At 45.8% G+C, this 19,326-nt stretch overlaps 1 protein-coding gene across 16 annotated transcripts in view; it reads right to left on the bottom strand.

Moving 5' to 3' along the window:
* Positions 1 to 7,473: 7,473 nt before the first annotated feature.
* ZNF438 (zinc finger protein 438) overlaps positions 7,474 to 19,326 on the bottom strand; it is a 401,908-nt gene continuing 390,055 nt past the window's right edge. For all 16 annotated transcript variants that reach the window (XM_072825512.1, XM_072825513.1, XM_072825520.1 and 13 more), the window contains 2 exons: positions 10,124 to 11,960; positions 7,474 to 8,786 (listed from right to left, as the gene is read on the bottom strand). In XM_072825512.1, the coding sequence (XP_072681613.1) occupies positions 8,162 to 8,786; positions 10,124 to 11,960 (2,462 nt within the window). In that variant the 3' untranslated portion in view covers positions 7,474 to 8,161. The remainder of the gene's footprint in view (positions 8,787 to 10,123; positions 11,961 to 19,326) is intronic.

Genomic DNA, 19,326 nt, shown 5'->3' with positions numbered 1-19,326 from the left:
AGAATGCAGGGTGGGCTGGCCGGGAATGGAAAAGCCGACCAGCTCCAAAGGGGGGGCAGACCTCAGAGCCAGAGGTGAGGTGGTTCATCCATCTTCCCTGGATGGCAAGTATGTGTCCAGGCCTGGAAAGCATGGTTACCCTGTCAGTGTTGGTTCCAAAGGGGAGAAATAAGGCACCCAAGGGAGAGGGGAAGGGGGAAGGTGCTGCAGAGTCAACAGATGCCACTATGGTGGTGGATCTTTTCTGTGTCTTATTTTAATGGTCTTTTTTTTTTTTTTTAAGATTTTACTTATTTGTTCATGAGAGACACACACAGAGAGAGGCAGAGACACAGGCAGAGGGAGAAGCAGGAGCCCGATGTGGGACTCGATCCCAGGACCCCGGGACCACGACCAGAGCCGAAGGCAGATGCTCAACTGCTGAGCCACCCAGGCATCCTGATTATTATTTTAATGGTCTTCTAAGAGAATTGCCCACTGAAGACGTTTTCTCAAAGGTGTTGGTGATGAATCTGACAGAAGATGTGGGGATGACTTACGGCTTAGTGCTGGCCGCATGGGCACCAGGGCCGATCCCGCTTGAGGGAAATTGGCAAGTACAGCTAACAATCGGATGCCACTCTGATCAGTGTGAAAGGTTCAATTCAAACCTCCCAGCCTGTTCGCATTACCTGAGACTCCTGTGGTCCCTGCAAATAGCACCTCCCAGCCACAACTCATCAAGAGAGAGCAGTTAGCCTGTTTTCCTGAAATACAGTCAAACACTCTTGACTCCAGGAGAATTCGCTCTTTCTTCTTCCTCTTCCATCTGCTCTGCCACCAACTGAAATCCAGTGGCTTCTTCCCTAAGTTCAAAGACCATTCATGCCAGAGTGTGCTGGAGGTCTTACTGAACCTGTTTTAAGTTCCTTGCCGTACCAGAAGGTCTTTTACTATTTCTGAATGGTTGTCTGTGCCCTTGCAGACCCGAATGCTCCCTTATCCCTGGAAGAGAGCAAACCTTTGGTCAGGACAGCAGGATTTCCTTCCTACCTACTGTCTCAACTTTTTAGCACCTTGCTCAGTATTGGGGCCAAGAGCTTTCTTTTCTGGGACTGTCAACAATGAGACCTATTAGTGTCCGTTATAGCAATGGATTCTGTGATGTGGAAATTTTCCCAATTCTAAATGGACTGAAATCCCCAATTAATCCTACAGGACCCAGAAGAGCAGGAGTCTTTTGTGAAACCTGTGTAAGCTTCCCCTCTTCCACAATAAAGGCCCTTAGAGTTATACCAATTATTGCTCTAATTATTATTTTCCACGGAAGATGGCGAACATGTTTGAAGTCATGTTTCAGCGCCCTGGGGAAGACCAAAGCAAAATGAAAACATCCAATCATTGGCTCATACCTTCCAATTTTCTTCTTTCCTAGGGCCTTTTTATTATCAACGAGAGGGCCAAATTCTCCTGTCCTGTCTTGTCCATCTGCAAGTACAGCCCCGCAGTAGCACCTCCTAGGTAAGCCCATCCGACTGGAAGTCCAGAAGCTCTTGCCTGAACCAGACGGGCTCCAGCATGGCCTGTGCGGGTGTAGCTCTCCACGTAAGCCCAGGCATTCAGTAGCTGTGTGTTGATTTGGTATATCCCTGGAGGACCTGTGAGTAGTTCAAAAAAGTAAACACTTTTTTGGAAACTCAGGATGAATTTAAGCCACTATAAAAAAGGGAATCAGATCTATTTTCTTGACGCCAACATAGTGAAACACGAAAAAGAGTGACCTCTGAGGAATACATACAGAAAGAATTAGCTAGGTATTGCCTCTGAATGGTTTGGACCAAGGGACAGCTAGCTGGGTATCTGACATGGGGTGGGGACACAGCATTTGTCTGCATCGATTTAGAGACTTGGCTGAATTTCAGAAACTCTCCTTGCAGAGACAATGGGAGGATAAAGATCACCGTGAAGGCTCAGAGGCCCTTTCTTTGGCCACACCACGTTCTGCCCTCGTGACCTGGCAAATGGCAGAAGGTCCTCCAGGGAGGAGGAGAGGGAGGGGTTTTATCCTTGTATTCAGAAAACCGGCCAGGTGGGCCTCTCAGCACAGGGCAGGAGAGGGGGAGCGAGTGGAGGGTAGAGGAAGGCTGTCGGGGGTCAATGCTGACAGATTGCCTCTGCTTCCATCCACTAGATCTCTGCCATTAATGTGACTTCAGGGGAAAAATTAGAGACAATTGCAACATTGCCCCAACCCAAAGAGTCACTCTAGTCAAGTGCAACTTTTAAAAAAAAAATTTATTCATTCATGAGAGACACAGAGAGAGGGGCAGAGACACAGGCAGAGGGAGAAGCAGGCTCCCTGCAGGGATCCTGATGCGGGACTCGATCCCAGGACCCCAGGATCACACCCTGAGCCAAAGGCAGATGCTCAACCACTGAGCCACCCAGGTGCCCCTCAAGTGAAACTTTGAAAAAGGGTGTCAAACCCCAGCAGCTTACTGGGGTGAGCCCCAGCAAGGCAGCAATGTCTCTTCTTGCCCATGTCTGGAGGTGCACTCATGATCCACCGGGGCATTGCTGGAGAGGCATCAAAGGTCTTCCTCGTGGGCACAGGGTGTCCGCCATCCCCAGTGTTAGTCATCCATTTGGCCTGAGGCCACCCTTCAAAGGTCTAGCAGGTGCGCATTTGTGCAGAGAGAGCAGAGTCCCTCATTAGCCTCTGGCAGTAAGGCCCCAAGGAATGGGAAACAGCCCAGAAAGGCCATGATGGGACAGGGAGGGGTCACAGAGTCTCAAGTCTACCACAGTGTATTTCAGTGTATTGCATTTTCTCCTTAGTGGGTCATGGAATCAATTTAATGTGAAGTAGCCTTAGGCTTTAAAAAATAAGTTGGAAGAGAACCTATCAAAGTGCAATGTGCATTCTTGCCTACACTCTATTATTTTCAGGAAGTTGGACTTTCATGTGGATTGTAAGTTTTCCACTGATTATAAACGGTGTTGCATGAATATCCTCACACATCTATCTGTGCGCCTCTGTGCTGGTATCTACAGGACATACTCCCAGAAGTGGAGTTCCTGGGTCAAGAAGTCTGGACGTTTTAGATTCTAATGTGTGTCAGATTTCATTTGCTCCACTGTGACTGTACCAAAATATTACTGGCATTTTGCTGTGTGGACACCAGATCCAGATCCCTGCTACCTTCACAGTGCCCTGTTGGGGCTTTTCATCATCAAAAATATCCTCATGCCCCATCCTGACACGGGAGGACTGGCCTCTCACTCCCCCCACCCCACCCTTTACTTCAAGAAAGAGTAAATACCATTCAAAAGACTTTGTCATCTTGGATATTTTAACTTTCCTTGGGTGTAACCATTGTTCAAACGGCTTGGCTCCCTGAATGTCTTGTGAAAATCTGAACTGTGCTTTAATTTGGATTACACTTGGAAAAGGCAGTGTTTTAGTTTCCTAAGAACATATTCTTAAGTATTACTTCCAGATATAGCCAGAGCTTTGGGATGGTTATGCAGCTCATATGTTTGAGCCACCTGGACCTCTTCCACGGCCAAATTTTTGTACTGCGATCGACACTGCAACTCGGGCCATAGTCACATCAGGTTCATTGCTGTTTCTGCAAAAGCCTATGGAAGATCTGGTGGTCTTTTTACAACTCTGAGTAGGAGATTAAATTCATATTTAATAATAGAAGGTGAAACCTTTTATTTTTTTGAGTCGTGCTTAGTGGCTGTTTGGCTTATCAGAAATGAGCCAACATGTTAATTGCTTGCAATTTTGTTTTTGGAACATCCCGGAAGAGGCAACAGAGCCATCCTATTATAGGTGACTTCTTTGCTGCAAAATTGGGGAGCAATATTAAAGATGGGAGCAAGTTTCATACAAACAAAATCCTGATTAGCTTCACATCAAAATTAGAACGGATAATATTTATTTCTCTTTAGTTGCCGCATTTGGTTTCCTTCCATAGATAGCAATTTTTTTCCTAGGGTCAGGCAACACACTGAAACATTTTTGCACTTCAGAGCATGGAAAATGTGATGTACCACTAAGCTAACGTCTGCATACTGAACACAACTTTAAAATATGCTTGCAAAACTGTGGCTGTAGTTTTATTATGAGGATAACCATGACCAAATAAGAACTACCATAAACATTTCACCTCAAAAGGAACATTCCCAAAGAGGTGGATATGGGTGAAATATATACTGGATTGCACCATGAGCCTAGATAAGCTGCTGATTGTCTAATGTCAAGGAAGTCAGTATAAAGTCGAAGCTAAAAGCCCGTTTTGTTAAAGCCCGGTTCATCTTTACCGGGACACCGTTACAGGAGCTCAGTGAAAGGAGGAGACTCCATAAAATATGTACCTAACAAAGCATGTCAGCGGCTTGAATGGAGCGAGCCAGTCCAGATCTGAGGATTCTAATAAATAAATGAAGTTGAGCATTTATTGCCAACAGTCCTGTCACTAGGGCCACAGAAAACTGGAGCCGTGCATCTGGGAGGTGGGAGTGTGGAGCCAGAGAAGGTAATGGAACGCACCCAGGTTTGATTATTTATGGCGTGCTGATGAAGAGACAACTTTCCATATGAGGAACAGCTTAACGGAGGAACAGCCGAGCTAGACCAGGAAGAGGTCCAGAGAAAGGGAGCGAAACAAAAGAGGACATGAATAAAAATGACAGCTAATAAAACAATACAAATCTAAAATGCTGTAACTTTCAGAAATAATTTAGGGCCAAAAGAAAAGGAAAAAAGTCTCATTTTGCTGGCTTTGGGACAATTTTCCAAGAAGCAAAAGACATTGAAGCAAAATGAGTGTGCTAAAGACCGAATTTGCCTCTATGTCTTCCTAGCTGGGATATGGGTTGCTCCTATGGCAAGTGGCAGTTCTGTTTGTTTTGAGCTAATGTCTCCAATTTTTCAACAAATATTTATTGTATGTTTCCATGTCAGGTGTTGGGCCACCCTGGGGCTACAGGCCAAATGGACACAATCCCTGCCTTTAAGAGGGTTATGGTCCAGTGGGAAGTAGACAAGTCCACTGTCAAGTTCAAGACTGGGGTGGGTGCCGCGTGCTACCAGCTAGAGCAGGACCAGGGAGTGGCAACCGCGGGGAGAAATATGGGGCCTGAAGTGAACATGATTTCATGAATTCTGCTTTCTGTAATGATTAAATAAACACTCAGCAAGCCTCCATACAATTCAGATTACTGAAAAATTAAAATACACATTTTCTATAAATGTCTACAATTCTCAGTAGAGTTTTCATTTTTGAATTCTGGACCCGAGGCCTACCTGAGCTGTTTTAAGTGGTCTTTCTATGGTGTAACATACCTCTTCTCCAAGGCTGGCCGGGAGTGTAGAAAATATCAGCTCCCCCTTCCAATGATGCCTGCATGTGCCAGACATTTCCTTTGTGTCTCATGGGCCCTTCATAGTGGTGCTTTGAGACAGAAGCACCACGTTTTCCAGGTGAGGGGATGGAACCTTTGACAGGCCACCCTCTCATGGTCACATGAAGGGAGCAGCACATTTCAATTTTTTTTTTTTTTTTAATTCATGAGAAATACACAGGGGCAGAGACACAGGCAGAGGGAGAAGGAGGCTCCTCTCTGTGGGGAGCCTGATGCAAGACTTGATCCCAGAACCCTAGGATTACGCTCTGAGCCAAAGGCAGATGCTCAACCACTGAGCCCCCAGGTGCCCCGAGCAACACATTTCTAACCTCCCTGCCTTTGGGTCAAGGATGTAGTGAGGACTGCGTTAGTTACAGGTCTGTGCCCAAGGAAGGCTTATCAATGAAGACCCATGGCTCATCAAATCTGTTCCCAGAGTACTTTAACTGGGTGACTCTCCTTTCTTCCCACCCCTGCCCCTTAGTAGGGGTCCCTCTCCATGCCATTCTTGAAGAAGTGCTATACTTTTTTTTTTTTTTTTTTTAAGATTTTATTTATTTATGAGAGACACAGGGAGAGCGAGAGAGAGGCAGAGACAGGCAGAGGGAGAAGCAGGCTCCATGGAGGGAGCCCGACGTGGGACTCGATCCTGGGACTCCAGGATCAGGCCCTGGGCCAAAGGCAGCACTAAACCTCTGAGCCACCCGGGCTGCCCAACGTGCTATACTCTTAAGGGCCAGAAGCACCTTAAGTGGCAGTGGGGCCATTCCCACTGTGATACAGGGGAGAGAGAACTAGAACATTCTATTCCAAATGAACCCCCCATCCTAAGCACCCAGTGAGGCCCCTGTGAGCTGCCCATCTCCTCTCCTAACAAGAGTTTTCTTAAAGATGAATGCCCATTTTTCCCCTCCAAACCTAGGGTTTAAGGCCCTGATGAGAAGGGGAGCCAGCCAGGGAGCTCCAGCATGAGCCAGCCAGGTGCCCCATTCCTAAGTCTCCTTTTCAGAGGCCGTCTATACCCTCAGTGTTGTGCCCTTGTGGTTATACACTGGCCGTAGGCGGGTGGTGTCTCCAGAACCTTGGGGACCCGGACTTTCCATGCTGGGTGAGTGCATCCTGACCCCACACCTCTGCTTCAGACACACTCCACGCCCACTCCTATGCCTTAGCCAACTGGCTCGTGTTTCAGAAATGCTGCTTAGTATTGGAGCACTGAGGAGTCTCCGAATTACAGTTTGAATCCGAGTTTCATGGCTTGAATTCAAGTAGGATTCTTAGTGGATGTCCTTCTTCTTGTCTTCAGACCAATCTTCCCCAAACACACAGAGTGCTATACTGAATGGTAAAGTGGTTTCATTACGAACCTCATTCTAAAAATATCAGTGAAGGTCTGCCATGATCCCTTTCAAACTCGGTAGAGCGCGATTGCTCCGTAAACCATGGCAAAATCTTTCTGAGATTTCCACTCTTAGGCTCCTATTCTCAAATTTACAAAAATGATTTACAAAAGGTCAAGGATTGAGTTTTCCGTTCCTGGACTGTTCGAGCCAAATCATGCTTACAAACGCTTGCTTTTACAATAAGACATTAAAAACAGATGACTTAAGACAGACCCACGAGCTCATCTATTCAAATTCAGTTCCTCTTGCTTGGGTAACTTCCTGCAGCACCGGGAAAACAGGCCACTGTTGCCTGGGCCTGGCTCTGCGCAGACGAGGTGGCCACATGCACAGCATTTTCGCCCAAAGGCTGAAATTTCAGCTGGATGACAGCTCAAGCTCCCCTGTTCTAAGAAAATACACTTGCAGCCAGGACGGCCCAGAGCTCCAAATGGCAACTTTGCTGATTCGAGGTCACTTCCCAGGAATTTAAGAGGCAAATCATTCACTCTTGACTTTCAAAGCGAACCCTGGGCTGAAAAAGCCCAGTGGCATCGAAAGCCCAGCTAGCGACAGCCCCGCGAAGTTCCTTGGGAGGGAGGGCGGATTCAGACACCTCGCCATCTGGACTGCACTATCTAGTGCACTTTCCAGGTTGTAAATTTCCTGGCCCGAAAGACTATTTGAAAAGAACTTTTAACCAAAAAAAGTGTTTTTTTATTAGCTGGAGTACTAAATACGTTTTGATTACTTTGATACGGAACGCTACAGCTGTAAGACTTAACCAACATCTGATCTCCAAGGTGGTGTACATTTAAGAAAATAGCAAAATTAAAAAAAAAATTTAAGTCCTGGAAACATGGATTTTCAATTATGGGAGCCTCGAAGTTTATTAAATATCCTGCTCTATAGCCTCTCCTAATACACCAGCAAATCTGATAAATATCAACACTGTACTATGGTTGAGACTGAACTGGTTTTGCCACCTGGAAATAGATCACATTTGTCGGTCTACTTAAACAGAAACCAGCTGAACAAAATGATATACGCACACACTCAAACCCGCTGAAAACTGTACTTGGAGAACAGCCTATAATCTTTTACATTTCAATCTCCAAGTTTTGATCTTTTTATTTATTCTCACATAAAGTCTAAGACATTAACAGTACACAGAATTCTGAAATAAAACTGCACATGGTTAGAAAAATATACATTGAAGGAGAAAGAAAATAAGAAAATATAGCTATGTACAAAATCCCTTGTGCTCATTAATGCTGATCCTAACTTGCTTGGGTTTTATAATTAAGCACCACCCTAAGAGAACAAAGCCTTGAGAGAAAGAGCAAGCAACACTCTCTTGAACCCCCTCCTGCCCCAGTATTTCAGGATTCAGATTTGCCAGAAAGTGCGATCCCCCCCTGGTTGGGGAGTGAATTTAAGATGGTCCACAGCTTGGGCGGGTCCTCACAGCAGTGCCGCTGCTCCCAGTGTAGGAGGAGGTCTTCCTTCCTGGCCAGCGTCTGTGCACAAAGGACACAGTTCAGGCCTGAATGGGCCCCCAGGAAGGGGGGGGCGTGGGGGCTGGGACACGCAGGGCCCCGGGGGGCCGCCCCCCACTCCTGCTCCCTCCCTGCCAGGGCTCCCTCCATCTTCCTGAGCGTCTCCACACTGTTCTGAGGAGGCAGGCAGGGCTGCCCTTTCAATTTGGGAAATGCGGGGAGCTCATCTTCGGGGGGACTGAGCTTCTTCAGCAGTTTTCTTCTCTCAGGATGCTGTTTCCAGAAAGGAGCCACATGTTTCGCCAGTTCCTCTGGAGCTGCCGGGCTTCCTGGAAGGATCTCCTCTGGTAGCCGGCCTTGAATTTCCTCTCCGTGAACGTAAAGTAAATGGAACTTGATTTCAGCGAAGGACTGGGCAGTGATCTGACAGCGGCCACATCTGATCTGTAATTTGACATCATCTGCCTGGCTCAGGAGGAGCTCTTCTTCCGGGCTTGACTTGTTTTCCCTGCAAAGGGGGAAAATAGCCAACATCAGATTTCACAGAAAATATCCCTGAAGCTTTTCCTTTGGGACGTTGGCCTTCAGGGATCCAGAACACTCCCTCTAAGGAGAAGTTCAGGGGATGGGGAAGCAGAGGCCGGGGGACGCCCATGTCACTCCTGCTCCGGCCCCAGCCCCGCAGTCCTCAAGCTCCCGGTGTCCACTGAGTAAAGGAGGCTTTCCCTTTTGGTCTCTACCCCGGGTAGGAGCAAGGGAAGCAGGGCAGCACAGGGCCACCGTCACTGCTGCCTGTCCTCACTAACCCTGAGCACGGAGAGAGAGCAGTTTGGACATTCACTTAAAAATCAAAATGTATTACAGAAGGCTGTTAAGAAGGGGGGCTTCTTTAGTGGGGCCGCCAGATGTGTTAATGAAATTAGGCACAGACTTCTCTGTGTGTGTGTGTGTCCCTCATGAATAAATATAATCTAAAAAAAATAATAATAAAAAAAAAAGAAATCAGGCACAGACTATCTGCAAGTGGATGGGAATGCCCAAAAGAAAAGCAGGGAAACTACAGAAAAGCCAGGAAGAAACAGGATAGGAGGCCCTGATTTTAGTGAATGTGACAGAGAAAGACACAACTGGATAGAAAGAGTTTAGAACAATCAGGACAATTAAGAATGACGAGGGGCAGAGCTTTTAAAGTTAGAACGTGCTGCTGAGAACAGATTTCAGTAGAAAGCAGGCAAACTGAAGGGGCCTCCCTGGTGTACCCAGTGCCTGAAGCCCTGCCAGCCAGGCTGTCCAGCTACACAGCCTGTTTGTCTGTGAAGCCCGAGAGAGTAGTACTTCCACAGGACAACAGTGACACGGGAAACCAGCACGACAGGAAAGACAGGGCAACTGTAGAGGCTGGGTCTGGCACCCGGGGGCCGGCCGTGCAGGGCACACAGAGTCCCCACCATGGGTCAGACTGCATTCTGGGGCGAAGGATGATGTTTAGATATAAATTCTGTGGCCACAGGTTTGGGGAAACTTACTTGTACAAAGCCCTGGGAACTGTATGCAGCAATTTACTGCTTCATAATTAATTCAGCTGCAAAAATTGTCCTTCACTCTGCTGTCCCCAGCATCTGGGCATTGGTGCCCTGGCTGACAGGACAGAAAGCAATGAAAACCCACCACTGCTCAGAAACCAGAGAGAAACCTCTTCACAGAACGAGGAGGAAGACATAGCTACCTTACAAATCTCAATCCAGGGATGTTTTTACAAACTCATCTTTCCAAATACGAAATCATGCCCTGTTCTCCAAATCCAGACCGACCTCAGTGCCAGGCCTCCGTCCCATCAGCACTCACCTCTCCACGGGGCCCTCTGGCCCTCGCACACCCAGGCCTCTGCTCTTTGGCACGTCCCCTGGCTGCCTTTCCCCGGGGGACGGCTCAGTGCTGATGACAACCCGGTGCACTTCTTTTAGGTGACCAAAATAGACTCTGACGTGACCGAACACCTTGGCACAGAATTCACAGCACACGAGTTTCTTCAGACGGTTCTCACCGTGATGCAGCTTCATGTGTGTGCTCAGGCTGCCTGAACGTACATAGGCCTTGCGACAGATCCGACAACTATAGGGCCGTCTGTTCGTGTGTGTGTTCATGTGGTCTCGGAGGTGCTGTTTGAACTGGAAGTGGTGGTTACAGACGTGACATCTGTGCCAGGGCTTCTTGATGCCGGAGAAGCCGTTCCTCAATGCAGAGCTGGGCTTAGGAGGGGCGCTGCCATCCTGCCTCCAGCCCAGGTATTTAGGAGTGAATGGATGATTTAACACAATGTCCTGTCCCAGGCTGCCAGGTGTCTGGGCCTGTGCCACACCCGTGGGAGAGGCCAGGGGAGCCAGGGCGGGCACGACGATCACAGGCTTGGGCATAATGCTACGGTATTTCTTCAGAGCCCCAGGTTTTTGGTCCCTGGGTTCTTGGGGATCGGGTTTCACCCTTTCTTTGCTGTCTTTACACCTATTAATGATACATTTCCTCCTCTTCCCCTGAAATGCCAACATTTCATCTGGTACCTTTCGTTTCCTTACTCGTCTCTTTGCTGCCCCATTGTTCAGTTTTGCTTTGTGGCTGAGGTCCAGTCTGGTGGCGGGACAGAAAGCGCTTCCACAGGGACTCTGCCTTGCTGGCTGCGGGGCAGGCGTCTTGCTAGCCATTCTGGTGGTGGCGTGGAAGCCTCCTGTGACGGCCAGTGTCTTGGCACAGGGTGCCCCAAGCCCAGGGACAGAGCTGTCTGCGGTGTTAACATCTGACTGTGCTTTGCACAGCTCCACTGTTTTCATTCTGGCGTAGGGCAGGATGGGCACTTTACCTCTGGGGACTGGAGAGATCAGCTGCACTGTGTTGCCAAAAACAGCTGGTGATAAAATGGTCATGGCTTTTGCGAGATCACCTTTCTCTTTAAGTTTTCCACCGGCAATGGCACAAGGTTTACTGCACGTTTTCTTGTTCAGCACGTCCGCTCTCCCTAGAGTCTTGGCGGGGGCCTGCTTGGCAGAGGGCTCTGCTTGTGTGGATGGCGTCGGGGTGGCAAGAGGGTGCAGGTCTCCACGGTCACTGGTTGCTGGAGGCGGAGGGTCTCCAGAGCCACCTCGGTGGGTTGGTACCGCTGAGCCAACGCTGGCGGGGGTTGGGTATAGTGACTGCGACAGTGCTTGCTCTGAGGTACTGGCTTTGTGCGGAGGTTCAGGCCGGTCAGGGGGGGAGGGGGGCGTTTGGTTTTGGGCAGGAGGTATGTCACCGCCACTCGCAGAGGAGCTCTGAACAGGTTTCTTTCTCGATCCTTTGTTATTTCTTGGTGGTTGGTATCGAGGAATAGGCAGTTTGAGGTTTTCGGGCAGTGGCAGTCTGGGCTTCTGGATTGGCTGAGCTGAAGCAACATGTGGCAGGGCGACGAGAGAAAAGGTCCCTTCCTGTCCAGCAACCTGCATCAGGGCATAATTCTGAGCAGGCACCCCCAGTGGCTTGGCGTTGATGGAAGGGCCCGGATTCACTGGGTCAGAGAGCGACGGTGAATGGCATGGTAGCACCCTGGAGGTTAGGACTTTGGGCACAATTTTGGGCGCAATGGTCCTAAACTGACTCTTATTCTGCAAGCCTTTCCCACTCTGAATCGTTCCAGAAGAGATGTGGGATTCACCTGTAGGGAGGATACAATATGACAAGTCACCTCATGCAGCTGTCGGGCTGTTGAGAGGTTACCCACCCCGGCCCTTCTGGGTGAACTCCCAAGTTCCTCAAGACCCTGCCCTACAGTCAACTCCTGCCCACCTTCCCAAGGACTGATCATTCTCCGCTATGGTTCCAAAGCCCCCAGGATAACATATACTGCTTTCTGTAATAATTTATTTGTTTGTGTGTCTCTACTACTCAACACAGAGCTAGCTTCTCGATAGCTGGACTCCCTCTCCCATCTGTACTCCATGAGCTCACCCTCTCCAAGTACCTATGTTCCGATTCCTGATCTCCCTTCCCGGTCCCCTAGCTGCAAGGACTCTCCTCTGGTATTTCTGCTGCGTATTTCATTTATTTTATGGACACGTCTCATTTTCCCTATTAAGCTTGGAGAGGGGAAAGCCTATATTTAATTTACATCCATACTTCCCACTGTATTTTCAGTGTGAAACAAATGTTTCTTGTATCAAGCTCATTTCTCTCTCCCTTTCAAGACACACCATTCGACCCACTGGCAGTGGGTTGTTTTGCACTGCGGAGGAATTCCAGACTGAATGCTAGCTTTGTTGCTGTTACTCATGTGACTTGTGAATTTCTTCTCACACCTTTCAAACTGTTTATGTGTGCTTTTGCAATTAAGTCGCCAGCATTAAAAAGGCTGATGTGACACCTTAAAAAATGTTGAAGAAAAACAAAATGATACAAAATGATAAGATACAGAGACAACATAACGAAAACATGAATCCCATAAAAATCACCTGCTAGGACACTAATTAGGACAATTTTAACTGATAACAATAACACTTCCCACTCTTGGGATTTACTAGGTTAGCTGAAGACCAATTACAACTACTCTAAGAGAATAATTAAGGCAACATTTCGATGCACTGCTTCTAAGAACTGAATTATCTTTTCCTTTAGGAAAAAATTGTAGAGAAGTAGTAAGACGCATAAACCAAATGTTAGAGAACACCCAGCAGGGTCTGCAAAGCGCTCAAATTAGATCTATTATCACGTCTGTAGTAATATACATGAGTTTTCACAAAAAGTGGGACAGATGAGTATTTTTTAAATAGGCTCACTCAGTTCAGGCCTAGCCTCTGAATGAGTGTTGGTACCCAACTTTTGATAAAATTTTGTTTTCTGAGCTTTTGAGATTTTGGAGTTGTGGATGAAGACCTGAAGGGATGTTCAGGGGGTACCAAGGACACAAGGGTGAACAACAGACACAATTTCTGCCTCCGGAAGCTGGCAATCTGTTTCAGTCTACTGAAACAGAATTAAAACATTTTTAAAAATCAGCCTTGATTTTAATGTCTACAATTACCAAAACTAACAATTTTAGTGGGAAGTTATTTCTTTTGGCAAAAATGACACTCCTCACATAAATAAGCCGCATAGTAGGAATAATGGTGAAATGCATACTGACCAACTTGTTCTATTTTTAAAATTTTTTTAAAAGATTTTATTTATTTATTCATGAGACACACACAGAGAGAGGCAGAGACATAGGCAGAGGGAGAAGCAGGGTCCCTGCGAGGGACTCAGTCTCAGGACCCAGGATCATGACCCGAGCCAAAGGCAGACACACAACCACTGAGCCAGCCACGTGCCCCTGACTAACTTTTAGAAAGTAATCACTTTTTGGGGGAGGAAGAAGCATGTTAAAAACCTATATCACATGGCAGTTTGCATTAGAGTAAGATGGGAAAAGACAAGCACTATGGTCTGGAAAAACTCAGGTCAGGATAATTGTGTAATCTGTTGGTATCCTTTTTAGCTTGGTTTCCATGAAGTTTGTGGGTAAATAGGCCAATCACCTCTTGACAGTCTCCTAAATGAGTCTGCCATATTCGCTTCTCCTTCCTACCATACTGTGATTTATTTTCTGGTTCTGTATTTGTGGCTTTTGAATTCAAATGTCTTTCATTTTCAGCCTTATCTTCTCATCCTTGTGGAAGAAGTACTGAAATAAGTTGTAAAGAAATATATTAAATCAGGATTGATTTTTAAAAAGATATTTATTTATTTATTTATTTATTTATTTATTTATTTATTTAAGAGAGAGAGAGAGAGAGCGCGCGCGCACCCGTGTGTGCATGCACAACCAGGGGGAGCAGCAGAGGGAGAAAGAGAAGCAGACTCCCTGCTGAGGAGGGAGCCTGATGCGGGGCTCCTTCCCAGGACCCTGGGATCATGACCTGAGCTGAAGGTAGATGTTTAACTGACTGAACCACCCAGGCACCCCCAGGATTGAGTTTATAAAAAGCTTAATGTTACTGACAGCTCTTGGTTGCTGAAAGACCAGGCTTATTAAATGATATTAATAATAATAATGGTCTTGGGCATTTACACAACAATGAGGAAGGAAGAGGAGAGAAAACTCAAGGTCCTTTAGAACTATTTCGTACTCTGACTAAACACAAAATAACTAGAAGAAAGGCTGCTTTCTTAATCAGTCATAAATCTCCCTGAAATAATATGTGACAATAGTGCCTCACAGAACAAGACATATCCCCTCACTCACTTGCTCAAAACTGTCCAATGGCTCTTCATCTCAGAGCCAGAGCCAAAGTCTTTGAGATGGTATGAAAGGCCTCCCGCCATGGGCTCCTGGGAATCTCTCTGACCAACTTCCTCTGTTTGCTCCCCTCCAGCATGGGGGACTTTTTGCTGTTCCTTCCGGGTGTCACACACCCACTTCCTTCGCTTTCACACTGTGCTCACTGCCAGGATGCCTTTCTCCCTCCAGGTAAATCCCCAGCGCTTGCTACTGTGTTTCCTTGAGTCTGGTCAAATGGCTTCTTCCTGGGGAGCTCATCTCTAATCCCGTTAATTAAAATTGAACTCCCCCCCTGCTTTCCTGTTGTCATTTTCTAGCACATTGGCTCCATCTCCTGGATTATATCATGGGCCACTGTCTCTCTCACTAAAGTGGATTTCTGGAGGGCAGAGCTTGTCTAGTCTCCAGGGCCCAGGACAGTGTTGGGCATGTGGCAGAAATGTTATAATTATTTGTTGAATCTGTAAGTGGCAATTAAGTGATAAATGGCTAAAATAAAGAATTTACAGATAGAGTTTAGAAAATTGTCTTAAAAAAAGGAAGAAAGGGGGCCTCAGTTAATTTTTTTTGAAAGATTTTATTTATTTATTCATGAGAGACACACAGAGAGAGACAGAGACATAGGAGGGAGAAGCAGGCTTCTTGCAAGGAGCCTAATGCATGACTCAATCCCAGGACTCCAGGATCATGATCTGAGCTGAAGGCATATGCTCAACCACTGGACACTCAGGGGGCCACAGTTCAAAAGCAAATGTTAACTTTTCCAAAATTTCAAAATTAAAAAAGGAAAAGCTCTATCTCTAGAAAATCATATATATTTTTCAATTTAATTTCACTGCCAGTATAAGAAACTGGGTTAGCATCATGATAAAACCCTTTAATATAAAGGGGATTGGTGAGACCTGCTGACTAACCATCTGGGGGAATAAGAGAGAACAGTAAATTATGCTGCTCAGGTACAAGATAACACAGTCAAAGCAACAAGCCAGTGCTGAAGAAGAAACTGCTTTAAAAAACAAACAAACAAACAAACAAACAAAAACCAGATATCCACAGAGGGGGAAAGCAGGGGTTGAAGAGAGAAGAAACAACTAGAAATGGAAAAACTGAACCTCAGAGGCACAGAAAGGTGATGTCAACATGAAGAAGAGCAGAAATAATAGAAACCAGAAAGTACAGCTGAAGCAACAACCAGTGGTCAAGGTCACTTCAAAATCTCTAAAGATTTAAGTTGGGAAGGGGCTTCCTATGTTTTTATGACCAAGTGTGAGAAAGCAACCTTCTGACAGTTAAGGTTTCCAGAAATGAAACAAGATACACTTTATAGAGCCATCCAAAAGGGAGAGATCTAATTATGATGCATTTAAAGTTACTGTGCTTTGATTGATCTTCAAAAGTTTCTATGTTATGGTGGAAATAAAATCACACTGCAAGAGTAATGCCATTCAAAGGAAAAGGAGGCCGCCTCTGATCCAGGAGCAAAGGGAGCCCCTTGGGGTACCTGGCTGCTTCAGCACAGGAGAACATTGGACAGTGAGCAGCCAGGGCAGCTGCAACCAGAGTCCTAGGTGACAGGGGTGATGCCTGCCAAATGGAGTCAACTGTCAAGTTTGCTGTAATTCAAAGCAGTGGATCCTGGAGTAGGAAAGTTGATCTGTTGTCTTCAAGATCAACAATTATAAGGCGATCACAAGAAATCTGTGGGTAAATGTAACCTTGGATAAATGTAACCTTGTCATGCTGGCTTGGATCAGTCAGGAAGTACAGACAAGGGTGAGGGTGTCTATGAAGGTGGTGATGTGTCCCTTTTCCCAGAATCATTATTGATGGAACGACACAGAATGGGGTGATGCACTAGAAGAAATGTAAAAGCAGAGGAGAAAGACACAAGGCCCTAAAATAGAAGAAAAACATCCCCTAAGAATTACTTCAATATGTCCAGCAACAGGGACATCATAAAATAACCATCCAACCATCCAGTGTAATGCTATGCAACAGTAAGAAAGAAGGATGAGCTAGACCAATCTGGAATATTCTCCAAGATGTGAGATGGATAGTGTGCTATCACTTGGATTACAAAAAAATAGTGAGGTACACACACAAATATATTCCTTCTATGCACAGTATATCTCTGAAGGGAAGCAAAAGAAACTGGCACTGGTGGTGGCCTTTGGGTTGGGGGCATGTTTCCCATGAAGCATGGGACACATGCTTATTTCCCACTGAATACTCCCTCTGCCTGGCACACAGGAGGTGCTCACAAATATCCGCTGAATGAATGCAAGGAAAATTAAATTTCCCTTTTGAATCTGTTTTTAAAACGGGTACCTTTGGGGTTAGTTGTGGTGGGTATGTGTGTGCCTCTGCATAAATGAGCATGTCTAGATTACACACGGAGTGTCTTTGGTTTTCTCTTTTCCTTGTTGCCTATTTAAGGACAAGAATTGCTAACGATGAGGGAAGTAATCGAATAATCTGACAGGCCGTGCATAACTACCCCCCAAAGTTAAACACTGAGAAGTACTAGAGCTCATTACTTCCCAAGGACAATGAGAGTCCCGCAAACACTGGGCTCTTTAGGACAGAACGACGCAATTTGCAATAAAGGTCAGTTATGCTAGAATGACTACAATTTTTTTAAAGTAGTTTGAACAACAGGAGTCCTTAGAGGAAGGTGAAAATGCTGTTAACTTTTTAAAACTCTAAACTACTAGGACGGTGTGACTGCAGGAAGCCTTTCTTGGCAATGCAATTACGACAGTGGTTTGCTCCATACGCATTTACAAGGCCTCCCCAGATGGCGTGATCTAAAAACCCTCCCCTGTCACCTACTGAATTGTAGATCTCAAGGAACTGTGCACTAAATAATGAGAGGTAGAAACTTCCAGTGACATTCATAATTTCTGGAAATCCTGCAAAATTTCCCATAACACAGTTAAAGAGACTCACAGGGCTCTCGGGCACTAAACATGGACTTTATTAACTGAAAACATAAAAGGCTCACTCAGTAAAATTAATGTTGTGCAATTATACAATGTGAAACTTAATATTAGGATTTTAAATATGGGCTGTTTTTTTTTTCTATGTTAAGTGTATTAAAAATAACTTTTGCAAAGTGGCATTTACAGTTGGTGAAAAATGGATGTAACTATGGATTAAAGAAGAACGGAGGTACGGAGTCCTTATTATGAGTTGGAATCTGTGCTAGGTCTTTTCATTGAACCCTCACACAAACTTTGCAAATAACTATTTTTGTTCCCTTTTCACAGGTTAAGACAAATGAGACGAGGAAATTAATTTACGTGCCAAAGTCCACACCTTGCAGATCTGTCCCATTCCGATTTGAACTAAAGACCTTCCTCTCCTTCATTCTCCCCTCCAAGGGACTAAATTATATACAAGGTTGCCGCAATTAACTACAAGGTATAATGTTATCTCTGAATTTTAAGAAGAGGGGGAAAAAGGAAACTCAAAATAGAAACGACTTGTCATATCCCAAAACTTCAATTATCATTAAATGAGACTTTCTGAAAGCCCACTCATTAGAGAGAATTCACGAAAAATTAATATTCATTTGAAGATTAAAGCAGATTTTTTTAAAAGTTGAGTTTGCGTTTACTATCCATAGGACTCCAACAAGTCCAATAAGGTTGCCAGATCATAACTGTCTGGACAAAGGACAATGTGTATCCTCCTCCTCTTCCAACATCATCAGACAACTGGTATGATGGGTGTTGGTTGCAGGGAGGGACAGCAGGGAGAAGACGGTGGGCTTGATGGTGCTAAAGTGCCAGTATGGCAGCCAGCTTGATCACACAGTCTCACAACAAGGTCTAGAAAATACTGAGTAAGAGAAAATTACAAGGGCTGGCCATTCTATAGATGACTGCAATCATCAAGTGCCTCCTTGGTTTCCACAGTGAGAACCAGGGTCTGCTCTGCTGCTCCTGAGTAAAGTTGTTCCTGCCCGTCCCTTCGATGGTTTGGGCACAGTTCCATCACCCCTTTGACTCTGGGGCCTTCTGCTGAGCATGGAATAGTGAATGGGCAGAGAGACGAGAGTCCCTGCTCTTGAAATGGGCTCCCTGGACCTAGGCTCTGAACCAAAGTGCTGCCAAAGTCTTCGCCACAAAGGGCCAGAATTTTCAGATGCTGTTTAGGTCTTAATTTTATTAAACTGAAAAACCCTATTTTAAATTTTATTTGCTGGCATCCCTATTCTCCCTCTCACTTGGCTTTCAAATAATAAATTCCAGTTGGGATTCAAACTGTTTTCCAAGATGGTCTCTGGTTAAAACAAATATGGTAAAATCTTGGAGATGTACAAGATAAAAGAAATAATCTCATGACGCGAAGGAGCTCAACTTAATTTTGTTGAAAAACCTATGAACACACTGAGCCCTTGCCTACTCGCTCCCCAAGATACCGCTCAGTCTCTGCAGCCACAGTTAACAGGAATTTCCTCTGCACTGATTGCAGAGTGCACTGCAAAATGTGCTGGTGACAGGCACAAGTCTAAGGACTCGGGATGCCAAACATCATCTCTAGTCCCCTTATCTGTAGCACTAAGACCTCCGAGAATCAGTGCATCTAGGACCCAAATTTTAGGCAATCTGATACACAAAGGAAAGAGGCACTTCCCTAATTGAGTGTCTTATATCAGAGTCCAGTCTGGTCCCTTCCGCTTGCACACTTCCCTGCTCTGCAGAGCCATGGTCTCAGCTAACGCCTTCTCCTTCCTTCCTGTCACACTGCCAGTGAGAGTCGG

Source organism: Canis lupus, chromosome 5, assembly GCF_048164855.1.
Source record: "Canis lupus baileyi chromosome 5, mCanLup2.hap1, whole genome shotgun sequence".
NCBI lineage: Eukaryota > Metazoa > Chordata > Mammalia > Carnivora > Canidae > Canis > Canis lupus.
Note: the sequence above shows the minus strand (reverse complement) of the source record. Positions and strands in the feature narration are given on the sequence as shown.